Here is a 13,053-nt window from a genome sequence, read left to right as displayed (position 1 = left end):
GACGTGACCTTGCAGTTGATTGCCTGTGGATGAAAAATTGTTTTATAGTTTAGCACAGGGAAGTGCCTTCTAAATACAATAGGTTTCACCAAAAGGAGGAAAAACAAGTCGAAATGTCCAACACAGATTTTCAGATGTAGTTGTTATAATTGACAATAATATAGGCTACTGTACCAAATTCCACAGCATTTGTCATTTTAACTGATCAGAATTGTCAATAACATACATAAGTAAAGCTTACACAGTACATTCCAACAGACAACGTTTTATATGCTTTGAAAACATATGAAACCAACCAGACGCCATATAGAGGTGGTCTGCAAAATATACATTTATGAAAAATATATTTAATTAGATTTCAATTTTGAAATTGTGAGTATCATCTCAATTGTACAGTGGCATATTTAGACTTCTGGCCAGTAGAAGGTTATTCGTTTATTAAGTCAACAGCACCAACCATATATCATAATCTTGAATTAATTTATGATTCATTAAAAGCAGTGTGTAAAACTTTAGTGCTCTCTACCCCAAAAAAAAAAAAAAAAACATTAAATAAAAGGAGTGATTTCAAAGGTAAATTGTGGCCCTCTGTGGCAAAAACAAGAATTTCACTGGGGCATTGGTAGTGCTCTTGCTAGTTAAAACCATTCTGACCATTTACAGTCAGTTTTCTCTGGAGAAGATTCAGTTCAGGTATATACATAAGGTCCCATAGCTTGGCCCATATTCTACACAGTTCTACTTCCAAGGGCTGGTTTACACATGTGAGAAGCTGAGGCTATAACCAACACTATTATAGTTCCTAATGCTTTAGATTGGTGGCTGTTAAATGTCTCAACATTACTTAGATAGATACCATTAGGATGGATTGTATCTATCTACTTATCCATCTCTCTATCTAGCTATCTATAATCTCTTTTTAATTGCATAGTTATCTATTCTGTAAGGTTACATCCTAAACATATACATGTTGGTGTTAATTCAACCTGGAGTATCCAATCATTAATGCCCTTTGCTAACCCATAGTAAGTCAGCCAATGGAATGCTTCAGTGGGATAGGACGATCTCACCACCAAACACCTCACTTCCAGAGAGCTGGTAATTAATGTATAATAGATACATACAGTACATATATACAGAGATAGATTAGATAGAATGTGAGTGGTGACAGGGTGGGCCCGTTACCGGGCGGAAAGCAGCCACCGTTCCCTGGAAATGTGTTGAAGGCCGACAGTGAGAGGTCTTTATGGGCGACGTGTCAAATTATAAAGAAGTGACAGGTAAGTGCATACAGACGGTATGGTAAGACTAAAATAAAGACATCAGCACCTACATGTACCAGTAAAGCCCACTACAGAGCTCCCCTTTAGTACTGTATTATAACAGTATTTATGAATGATAAAATGGTGCTGCCGCGTCAAAGTAAGGACAGTCTGTGGAGGGTGTGGGAAACCTCAGGAGGGGGGTTTACTGCATGTGGGGTAGATGGATTAGGTTTGTCAGTCTTGGATGACACTGGTGACATTAATGGTGTGCTTGGAGGCGGAGGGAGGGGGGGGGAGTTTCTACAGCACAGCCTGTGCCTGGGCTCTCTCCATGGCCTTCTCCTCCTCTCGTCTCTTCATGGCCTGGATCACAGCCATCTCTTTGGCCTCTTTCTTCTGGTTCCTGGCCTCAAAAAGCAGTCTGAGACACAAAGAGGAAGTTGGCAGTGAAATGCTGGGAAGCTTTGTCAAAAATGAGAATCGCTGAGTGGAGGTTAACTACAAAATACCTCAACTTAATGTTAAATTGGTCCTTATGATGTGGCACTTTAAAGTTCTAGATTTAACATCTTCTTAGTCTATCCTGTCACCACAGCAGGTTAGCTCTCCGGTCTGGTGGCCTTACCTGTTCTTGATTATCCTCTGTACGATGTTGTCCGTGGTGAGACTGTTGCCACTGTCTACAGTACGCAGCATTCCTTTCCTTCTAGGTTCCTAGGTACAAGAAGAATGAGGGCCACTGTCAGGTTTCACACTCAAAAACAAAAACAAAATGAAAATCTATTGAAATTCAGATGCATCAACACAGTAAATCAAAACACAAAGATGGTATGAAATTGAAAGGGGTGAATGGGCAAATGTGAGAGTTTGCATTAAAGTTTGGAGGAGCTTTATAACTTACTGTGTAAGGGTCCGACCCATCCTTGTCTGGAAACACTTCTGTCTTCCCATGACAGACCAGGTCCACCTGCACAGACAATGGCCAGTGAGCACAAGAGCTGATTCAGTTTTGGTTTTCAGTCCATTACCTTCCTGGTATGACATTTAGTCATTTGAATGAATGTGGATGGGAGCCCAGGGCCTCAAGTCTGCTATCTTTCTGCTCTGCCAAGTCCATTATACTAATACATTTCCTCACCTTAAAATGGTCCAGCAAATCTCTTGAGACTGCATATGGTGCACCAATCACCACTTCGGAAACATACTGGAAGAAAAACGTTAAAAAGGAAAATCTGAGCCTTGTAGATTTCTACTGTCTGGTTGAAGGGTGAAGAGAGGAGAGGAGAGGGAGAGAGAGAGGAGGGGCGGCCGAGGACTCACTCGACAGGCCAGCACACTGAGGGTTCTCTCATGGACGTTCATGATGGGGTAATTCTTCCCTTTGTATCGATTCACCTCCTGAACACGACAGAATCACATCACAGATACAGAGAGAGCGTTAGACCGACACCCACAGCAGCATGGTGACCTGCATCACTGAAGTCAGGATAAAGAAGAGAGTATGTCAGACTGACCTGGTCAAAGTGCAACCCCACTATAACATATGGCTTGTCTGAGAGCTTGTACACAGCCTCCAGGAAGTCCACATGGCCGATATCTGGATGGTGACCGGTCAGGGAGGACAACTATCATTGATTATTTAATGTGCAACCTCTGTTGCTTACAGTGCAATACCTTATTGATTCAATAAACAAAACAGACAGACTGATCTGAAACACAAAACTGTAACCTAAGGTCTAATGGGCATGTGATGATTTCAAATGGACATTAATTCTGAATGTTTTCTGAATAAAAAACATGAATAATTCGGAATAATTTTGAATCATTCCGAATATTATTTTGTTTTGCATGGTGGGCTTCAGGATGTTACAGGGTTGAACCTGGCCCTCCCAATATCTCATATTGTCCACCCAGTTCATCAGGTGTGAGTCAGACAGGTGAGAGCAAAATTACATTAAATAAGTATCAATATCCTGGATCCATATCCTAGATCCAGCGGGCCTGGTACAGTATGGTATGTGAGAGGATACGGAAGAGGTCGAAGGCTCCCGCCACGTAGATGATGGTATCCCCGGGCTGAGGCTCCTGGCCCGAGGCGAACTGGATGATCTTCTGGGAGGTCTGCAGGAACTGAGACACCCCAGTCCACGGACTGTGGCCCTTCGGACCCTGCAACCCCCATAATACAGAAATAGAACAAATAAATACAAAGTAAAATGTATATTCTCCCCCCATGACACTGTTGAGCTATCTACGGTTTATCTGCGATCATTGAAAGAATGGTCCAATTACACCACCTAGTGGCAACGTGAGTGTAATATCATATGGGGGGGGGGGGACTGTGAGAATTTCAAGTTCCTGCATTCAAAACAGCCAAGAAAGTCCATTCTCATTCAGTTGTCTCATTAAGTTAGGAAATAAAAGCTCATGTTATGTAACTGCAATCAAACCAAAACAAGTTCACCCATCTCTTTCCTCCAACACCATTTGGAACTACAACAACAAGTTGATCCCCTGGTCAGCCTCTTCGTTGGGGAACAGAGGTGGCATTCATCGCTGACTGGCCAGGCCCACAATAAAACGTTTTGTTTCAGAAGAGTTGGCATCTGGCCTTAAGGGCAACTTTGGCAACTCTGATTACAAACGAGTCGTGGCAGAGAAAGCTGGACCATGGATTTGGATGGAAATAAACCTGACTATGAGGTCAGTAGAAAGTTACCTGGATTGAGTAGAGATAATAATGGGCTTTCTCAAATGACTGGGCAGTGCACCCACAGGACTACAGGACCCCAGTAAGCTGTAACTGTGTCAGAGTGGACATGACACCTACCTTTCCAAAGTTGTCTGTGTGTTGTTGATAATCTGAACTTCCCTGGAGGGAAACAGAAAAGTGTTGGGCTTGAGTTTTTCAATTTTCTTCTGTTCCCCCTGTGAGAACACAGGGGGAACAGATTTCCCTGGGGGAACAGATTTCCCTGGAGGCCTGAGGAAAGTGGTTCCCCCCTGTACATTACAGTCTGGCTGTTTATAAAGCAATACAGTGATGCTGGTGATGTTGCTGTGATCATTATGTATAAGAGTTTAGTAGAGTCCTCATCAAGTACTCATCAATTATGTAAACCAAATATATTTTAAACCTTTCTAAACTTTTTTTCAACTTTTTTTTAAAACCTTTAGAAACTTTTGTTTTGACAACTTAAAATAACCCAGTAGTGTTGCAAATAACCTAGACCCATGTCAGAATGTAAAAATACAAAAACACAAGAATTTACATTTTGGGACATGTCAAGTTCAGTTTGGGACGGTTCATTTTGCACTTCGGGACGGTACTGGGACAGTGAGGAAAAAAAATTAGTTGCGAGCCCTGTTGCCCCTTTGTGTCAATTGAATGTTACTGTATTTATTTTCTTTGTTTTTAATAATACTAATGTTGTACTTTAATGTACATTACATTTAGTCATTTAGCAGATGCTCTTATCCAGAGCGACTTACAGTAAGGGACATTCCCCCCTGAGGCAAGTAGGGTGAAGTGCCTTGCCCAAGGACACAACGTCAATTGACACGGCCGGGAATCGAACTGACAACCTTCAGATTACTAGCCCGACTCCCTCACCGCTCAGCCATCTGACTCCCTACATACTTTTAGGTATGAGAATGTCCTGACAGAGATCATGTGCTTGACTCTTCACTCATCACTGTCATTTACTCACAATGTTGCTGTGGTGGGCTTTTGTCATCAGGAGCATCCTGCCCACCAGGTCTGTGGTAGAGACTCCCTGAGTTCGCTTGCACTCCCTGGAACAACAGCAGGTGGTCAGACACAACACACACAGAGCTGCCACTCATGATCCCCCACTCTTCAACATCACAACGACCCTGTCCTCAGGTGAAGCTGCACACCTGTATCTTCCTGACTTCTTCACCTCTTCATATGTATCCTTCCCATCCACTGTAAGTGTGATGTCATCTGAAATGAGACATTCCAAATGTCAATCATGTCCAGGATAGGCTTATATCTACGGTTAAATCTATCCTTCCAGAAAGGGGCTGTTTTTTCTACATTTAGTGGACTTTTCAAGCCCAGCCCAAGTACCAAAAAGGGTTCAATTCCATCCATCCATGATTCAATCATATCTTCTAAAACGTATTTGAAATATAATCGAATCAATTATAATCTTGCTGTCTGTTTCAGAATGTGTGGAAGGTGGGGTGTGTGTGGGTGTGTGTGTGTGTGGGGGGGGGGGGGGGTAGAGAGAGAGAGCTGACCTCCGTGCACACAGAAGTCACTGTTGTACTTGTCTAGGGTCTCCAAGGTGGTGACGTACGGCGCTCCCTCCACTATCTCATCCACCCACTTGATGGCCCGCACCATCTTGTACCTCTCAGCCTGAGTGAAGACAGGTGGGCCCTTGTGCTTTGAGATCTCACCTAAGGGTTGGGCGGGGCACATAGGAATAAATTAGACATAGTCGGCAAGTCAGCCGGCTGGGTGTGAAGTTATCAGCAATAACGTACAGGTACTTTACATTAAATTACGACAGTGATAAGAAATGATATGAAAATACAGAGGATAATGCCCTTAACGTCTTTTGTGGGTGCGTCAGTGAGTGCGAATGCAAATGCGTGTAACGTTCTTTGGGATTAACAATGCTGTCAGTCCTCCCCAGCAGCAGAGCCTAGCTCCCTATTAAATGACCTTTGGTAGTGAGAGGTTGAGTCTGCGTCTGCTGGGTCAGAGCTCGCTCCGCAACGCTGCATTGTTTGAGTTAAGCCAGAGCCGTGTTGTTGTCAGTTATCGTAAACAGTGCCATGGGGCACGGTGAGTCAGAGTGAACCTCAGGCCCAGGGGAGAGCCTGGCTGTGCTGTGGCACACTTACTGTGTGTGTGTGTGTGTGTGTCCTCAATTTTGTGCGCCCAGCTGCTGTCTGTGTGACACCCTGGCATTGCCCCACTCTACGTGTGTGTGTGTCTGTTTGTGTGTGTGTGTCTGTGTGTGTGTGTGTGTGTCTGCTCTTGGGTGTGAGAGAAAGTGTCAGGGGGGTTTGCAAGGAGCCTTGGTGACCCTCCAGGAGGCAGGCCTCACCGTCTGTGTGTACTCCAACGATGAGGTAGTCCCCCATGGCCTTGGCCTGGCGCAGCTGGTTAGAGTGTCCATAGTGAACCATGTCATAGCTGGGGGGGGAGACAACACAGAGAACACAGTCTATTGGAGAGACGCACCACACCAACTGCTGACGGGAAACTACTGCTCCACAGTGAAAAGGGAGTGGGGCATTCGAAAGATGGAAGAAGACCTACATGTGTCTAATATGTCATCCACATGTGGTAAGCATTCACTAGCTTTAGTTCTAGTTCTGTTCTTCAAGGCCCGGATACAGCATGGCATGCTAGACACACATCCCTACAATGAGGCTTATCAGAGGACAGAAGACGATGTCTTATTCACGGCCTGCAGAGATGGCCTGCCATGTCATCTGTAGATAATTAGGTTAGCACAGATTGGACCGGAGATATTTTCATGGTAGGCCTAATCTAGCAAGGTGACGATGAACAGGTGGACATTAGCCCTTCATCACTTGGACACAACCTTATCATTTTCTGCTCTCTCATCCTCACATGGGGCGATTGTGTCTAAAGTACGGAATATAGATAAAGATAAGAGCATAAACAGGATACCCAGGGAGTAAAACTTGTTAACACCTGTGATCAATGGCTATTATGAGACTGTAGAATACTGTACTGCTTGATTTGTTTACAATAACAGCTAATAAGTTACCATAAAGTACAGTTACATTCTGTTTCTTCTGCGGAAGGGAGCATCACTTTACTAAAAGAACACATTCAGTCAGCTTTTGAAAATGCATTGACATTCACAGATATAAATAGCGTCCTCTAAAAATCAATGAACCAAAGAGAGTCAGAGATCTTTACATAGCCAGAGAAGAAACACAGACTTTTGTTGCTCTTCCCTTATCACTCAGGGTATCACTCATCACCAGGCACACAGCCTTGTCTGGGGCTTTCCAGCAGTGACCTCCAGCAGGCTCTGGAAGCAGATCCACTGGGGTTATTGGGCTCCGCTATCTACAGTACTTCTCTACCAGTGAACCAAAGTGTGGCTGCCTGATATGGGAACTCATCAGCCAGAAGGACGTCTGTGTCAGATGACTTGGAACCATAAATGCGAGCTGTAATGAGAGCCACGGGGGTGTGTTAATGGGGCCTAATGTGCTCCTGACTGCAGACCAGGTTGTGTGGCAGACCAGGGAGGCTGAAGACATGAGGGAGTAGGTCGAGGTGGGGGAGGAGGGAGAGGGGGTAGAGGAGGTTGTAGGTCAACGGCTGGGGAAACAAGCTGAGAGAGTCCGGGTTGCGCAAGACCAGGAGGAGGGCCCCTTGTATCTGTCTCCCTCCCTCTGCCCTTGGACACTGTAACCCAGGAACACCACATAAGCTAACACCAAGCCTGAGGTGGTGATAGGGGTGTGCCTGTTGTATTTTGTAGCAGGGAGGGATCACAAGAGGATCACAGGGGATGATAAAATATTAACTAGTATGGGCCGGGTAGCAGACAGCCAAACAGCAATGAGCCTTCTGAGAACACCAGGGAGAGTGCTGGGATAGGGAGACAAAGAGTGGACAACACAAATACATTCACTGATGATCTCATGAGGCGTAGCCATGACACTGACCTTAGGGATCCCAAATGTTATAAAATAAAAAAGTAGATTTTAGTAGTGATTGACTATGCATCCATTTTTGTGTGTGTGTGTGTCTATCAATGAGTCCTGAGTCAGGTAGAACTGACTGGTCAATTTGAGTGGAGCCTGTTACTGTGTAGTTACAAAACATAACTTGCAGTGACAATTTTGTGAGACATATTTTGTGAGAATTTAATCAATTCATATTGTCAATATGTGAGAACTAACTGTACATATTGTTTTTGACAGACAGAACACAGCAATATCTCTAAGAGATCATCTACGATGTCAAGGTGACCATGAAGGACTTAAGCAGACCATAACAAACAAGGGAATGAGTCATTCCGACAATCCCAGTTCCTGAGTGAGGTTAGGTCACGTTTCTGAGGTGGTCCGATCGTCACCCCAGCAGTGCTGGAGGTGAACTTTAGCATTGGCCATGATGATACTGGCTTGGCAGGCGAACTTTGACCCTGTCACCTTGTGTCAGGGGGAACCAGCCAACCAGAACAGGGAACGTCTGTAACTTTATCAGGAGGGGGGAGGGGAATGGGGGAACGAGACTGTACTGGATTGTCTAAAGCCCTGATGATGTCACTGTCAATGTGTCCTGTGTGTTTCTCTCTTACTGCTGCTGACAGTGGACATGGCCTGCAGGCCGCACAGTAAACAATGTTCTGAGTGAGAGCAGAGATGGGTGGCGTGTGTTTGTGGGGCGACCATGGCAGGTGTGGGCTGAAGGGGTTAGGGGGGTTACCGACATGGGCTCTGTTGTCACCGGCTCCCTTTGGGAACTCACCCCACCGTTTAATATTCTGGCATCCAAAACATTCTGCAACATTCCATCAAAGCACAGTTAGGCGGCCGCACCGAAACGGCTGGAATTCGCCCAGAGAAAGCCAGCGTAATCCTGTTCTTCACACACATGAATGAATTTTCGTCCGCCTCCACTCGGCCCAGGACGCTCTGGGTGCTCTCACGGCAGGGAACAGCATGTATCTAAAGACTTGTATCGTTACCAGATCACTCACTCAACAGTGTTTCAGAGTGGACTGACAGCTGGACAATGGCAGGTCTGTTTGTTATTCACTCACTGTGCTCATAAGCAGGCCACAACACAAGGGCATGCTGTTCTCCCGCACACCTACAGGACATCTTTGGGATGTGTGGAGCTTTTGATATTGGAGCTTGCCCACTATAGGCTGCACTGTGCAAAATAGTGTGTTGTGGAATGTGGAAGGTTGTAACTGTCAGAGAACCTACCTAGTGCACCTGGCGATAACTTCAGTTCACCCAAGAACATCAGTGGATGTGTGCTCAAGTGCACCTTTCAAATGAGTCCCCATGATATATTATTAAAACATCAGAAAGTAAATCAACCTAAGTTTGAAATCTTTAAAGTTTTTGCTTTGACAATGGTGAACAGACTAATATCAAGAAAATACAGATTTGATCAAGTCTATAGATATATTTGACTAATCCTAACCCTTTTTTTCTGACCTGTGTACGTTAAACCACATTGAAACTTGTGTCTTATGACAGAGCATCTGTTGGATGGTTTAGTAGAGTAGAGTATAGTAACAGTAGAGTGAAAACAGCAGTTGACAATAATGTAGCTCCAATTTAGGGAAGTCAGGGAAGTTTGATTCAACACTGGACCACCACATATTAAACAGCGATATTGTTTCATGGAAGAGGAAATATGAATTCATATCTTTATATAAATGCAAATGTATTTGTTTTAGGCCATGCACCTGTCACTCATCATGCCTGGTCAGTCTGTCTGAGGGGGGAAACAAGTAAATTAGTCTGCTCTATTTTAAAATGAAAATAAGAAATACTAGTGATCTTAGACTGTCATGTAACTTTTGAAGCATGCGTGCCTTCACGCAAAGGGAATACAAGTGATGTCCTGCATAGTAAAGAGTTCATACCATCATCAGCATGTGACGCCGTGGCAGTCCATTGAGACGGCGCAAGGCTGCGCTGTCAGGCGGGGTAGCGTGATAACGATGGCAGTGATAAAATGCATAGGCCTATTAGCCGGTGAACAATGTTAGATAAACGGCTAGATTGTCTTGCGTTCCTACGCAATTTAAACAGCTGGCCTGTGATTTCATAAAAGGATTATAGCCTAATGTTGACTGTGACGGTACAAGGCGATCCAACCCAATGTTACTGCGATCGGTTTAAAAGCCCAATGTTGATAACAACGTAGCAACGTTGGCATAATCTTTTTAACTCTATACTAATGACATCACTCACCATCCATCACACCACACCCGTATGATTCGTCTTCTCTTCTCTGGACTGCAAGCTGTAGCACCGAGGGTCGTCCCTGCGTCTTTTCCCGATGTGTTGGTCTGGTGGTGTCCGTTCTTGATCATTTTTTGCACGATAACACTGTTTCTGTGTGATTTCAATAAATATAAAGACGGGGAACCTCTATCAATTACACAGACGGAGACACAAATTCCCCAACTATAAAAAATTTAATACGTATGTATTTTGCGTGTCCCCAAGCAGGATAGCCGGTTTCTGCATAGAAGTGACGCTTCAGGAGTATCACCGGTGGGACAACGCCTCCTTTGCCGGGGAAGTGGCGTCATATGGCATTGAATCGTACGATGACTGCAAGAGGATCGCCGACATATTGTTACATAATCGCAGAACTCTCCACCATCATGTGACTGTGTAGATAACCACTGCAATGTGTGTTAGGAAAACTAATTTGGTTAAATAAGTGAAATTATTAACTATAGCTATAGTTGTAGTATAGTACATAGTATAATCATACGGATTTAACTGATCATAAATTGAGATGCGTGGTCAAACAAAAAAGTTTTTATTGGGCTAAGCTATTACTATTAATGTGACATGGACATTGGGTTGTAGTGTAGACTTGAAATGTATGTGTGTATAGAGGTCATCAGCTTGTTTCTACGTTTACCTGCATAAAATGAAGGCCTTTCAACAATGAACATCTGATAATAATGACCTTACAACACCTTTCAACTCCTATTATGCACTACCACTACACTAGATATGCAATAACCATATACCATACACTTGTGGATGTTCCCATACGACTATAATGAAACCCTCACCAGTCTCTTTGTAGATACACTGACTGAACCTGGCCGGGGGGGGGGGAGGGGGGTGGGGGCGTCACCTTGTGGAATGTACAGCCCACTGCTGCAAAATCACAATTCAAGATGTTATGTTCACAACAGGCACCAGAGGGAGACAACATCATTCATATTGATATATTTTGTTCTTTCAATGCCTTCAAAATAACGATACTTCCAATTCTGTACTTCTTACATGACACAATAAACGTCTTTCCTTAGTCTACCTGTAAAAATATTTTGGGGAAAATCCCAAACTTCTTAATGCTAAAATGACTTTCATGCAGAGCAGCAGGATAACTGATTGGATCTAACCATAACATTACTCAAAAGGAACTATTCCATCATTCCCAGCATCAATAGCTCAGGCACTACACATATCTCACTTGAGTAATACGGGTCTTTAAAGTAATATACCCCATCACAACTCACACACATAGGCTTGCTGTCTAATACTGTGTTGCCAATTGTTGAGTGGAGCAGCGAGCTAAGCTTTGGCCAGGCCTGGTGAACACAAGGTCCTTCTAATGGGGATGGTAACATTAATTGTGCAGTGGGCTGCAGCCGGAGAACTGGGGCAAGCACCTGCTGCTGCTGCTGCAGAAATGGGCGCGGATGAAGAATGCTGTCCTAGATCGCCCACCAGTTCACCTCAACCCCACCCGCCAAATTTAATCAACTCTTCAGAGGCCATGGAGCCGTCTGGGGCAGGCTTCCTCGAGCGGAGTGGAGCATCTTCTGAGGAACAGGTCACAGGGAACCTGGGTGTGCTTTTGTGGCAGAGCACGGCGAGGGTTTGTGAAGAGGACCATCTTGAGAACACGGAGGTGGTATTTAATAAACAAACTGTACTTGCCGACAGTGCAGGTGGACTGAATGAATGGTTGGATCGGAGTCCTGAGCTACGCTAGAAAGCTGTGATAACGTAAGGGCGGAGGAAAGAGCTTCATCGGAGAGACGCCGTCTTATTTCTGGTACAGATTGCATCAAGTCTGTCTGGCCTTTTTCTGAGTTGTGCCTCCCTTGAGATGTGGTTTCCTGTGTGAGCAGAGGTAAAAAACCATCACAAGGTGGGTGATGTGTGATGTGTGTTGAGACGGAGGGGCCCTGGGCGCAGAGATGACTAACTCACCACTCTTCCTAATCTAGGACAGGCTTACACCTAGACATCCTTCATGACTCTTAATGTTTTACCCGTGTCGGGCCAAAAATATGTCCACGGAGGTTACTCAAAGTGGGTCGCCCAACTGCTTTTTTTGGATCATAGAAAAAGAAATCGTGCCATCTAAATGATCGCCGTCTCCTGAAACCCACCCTGGATGGCAATAAGCCTTCCCCGACAGTTTATTTTTACAAGTATCAAAGTGGGTCAATGACGCCACAGAATATGACAAAAAACCCATTTCAACAGGCCACCAAAAAGAGAGAGAGAGAGGGAGAGATATTGAGAAAGGGAAAGAAAGGCTTCTGGTCCTTTTCAAAACCTCTTTATTAGTCATAGAAAATAAAGTAAGCTGTATCAACAAACATACAATATATACATCAATAACTTAGACACCTCAGAGAACCACAGGTAAATCCACAGTTGTTATACAGTTATATGAATACATCATATTACTTATCTACAGATTGAAAAAGTACAATAATTTAATTTATAAATAGTTACAATGAACTATTCTCTGTTTTCATACAAAGTACTGCAATATATTATTACAACCCATACAGAAAAATAACAAAACTAATTAATAATTCTGTTCTAACTTGCTTCCAACAACATTATTTTCAGACTCTTATACCTTTTGAAACATATTCTTTACAAAGAGTAAGAAAAAAAAAAAACTGCACAGTCAATTGTCCACCAAGCATAATTTGATGAAAAAAAACATTTCTCTAGCTAGTAAATTGCCACACAAGTGCAGATAAGTTATTTATCCTCTCTAACACAATATCGCTTGTAA

The 13,053-nt window shown here is 43.8% G+C and overlaps 1 protein-coding gene across 2 annotated transcripts; it reads right to left on the bottom strand.

Moving 5' to 3' along the window:
* Positions 1-135: 135 nt before the first annotated feature.
* Positions 136-10,476, bottom strand: LOC136938361 (ethanolamine-phosphate cytidylyltransferase-like). 2 transcript variants are annotated; one of them, XM_067231651.1, is made up of 13 exons: positions 10,233-10,476; positions 6,350-6,438; positions 5,532-5,693; positions 5,166-5,232; positions 4,976-5,060; positions 4,096-4,137; positions 3,296-3,434; positions 2,780-2,862; positions 2,586-2,663; positions 2,404-2,469; positions 2,167-2,232; positions 1,891-1,979; positions 136-1,686 (listed from the first exon to the last, which is right to left on the bottom strand). In XM_067231651.1, exons 1-13 carry the CDS (start codon positions 10,352-10,354, stop codon positions 1,566-1,568), a joined length of 1,209 nt encoding a protein of 402 aa, XP_067087752.1. In that variant the 5' UTR covers positions 10,355-10,476; the 3' UTR covers positions 136-1,565. The 2 variants fall into 2 exon arrangements, with proteins under 2 accessions (XP_067087752.1, XP_067087751.1); XM_067231650.1 differs by having other exon boundaries at positions 3,296-3,444; positions 4,097-4,137.
* Between the last annotated feature and the right edge of the window lie 2,577 nt (positions 10,477-13,053).

This window comes from Osmerus mordax (genome assembly GCF_038355195.1).
Source record: "Osmerus mordax isolate fOsmMor3 chromosome 3 unlocalized genomic scaffold, fOsmMor3.pri SUPER_3_unloc_4, whole genome shotgun sequence".
Classification (NCBI taxonomy): domain Eukaryota; kingdom Metazoa; phylum Chordata; class Actinopteri; order Osmeriformes; family Osmeridae; genus Osmerus; species Osmerus mordax.
This window is presented reverse-complemented; position numbering and strand designations above follow the sequence as displayed.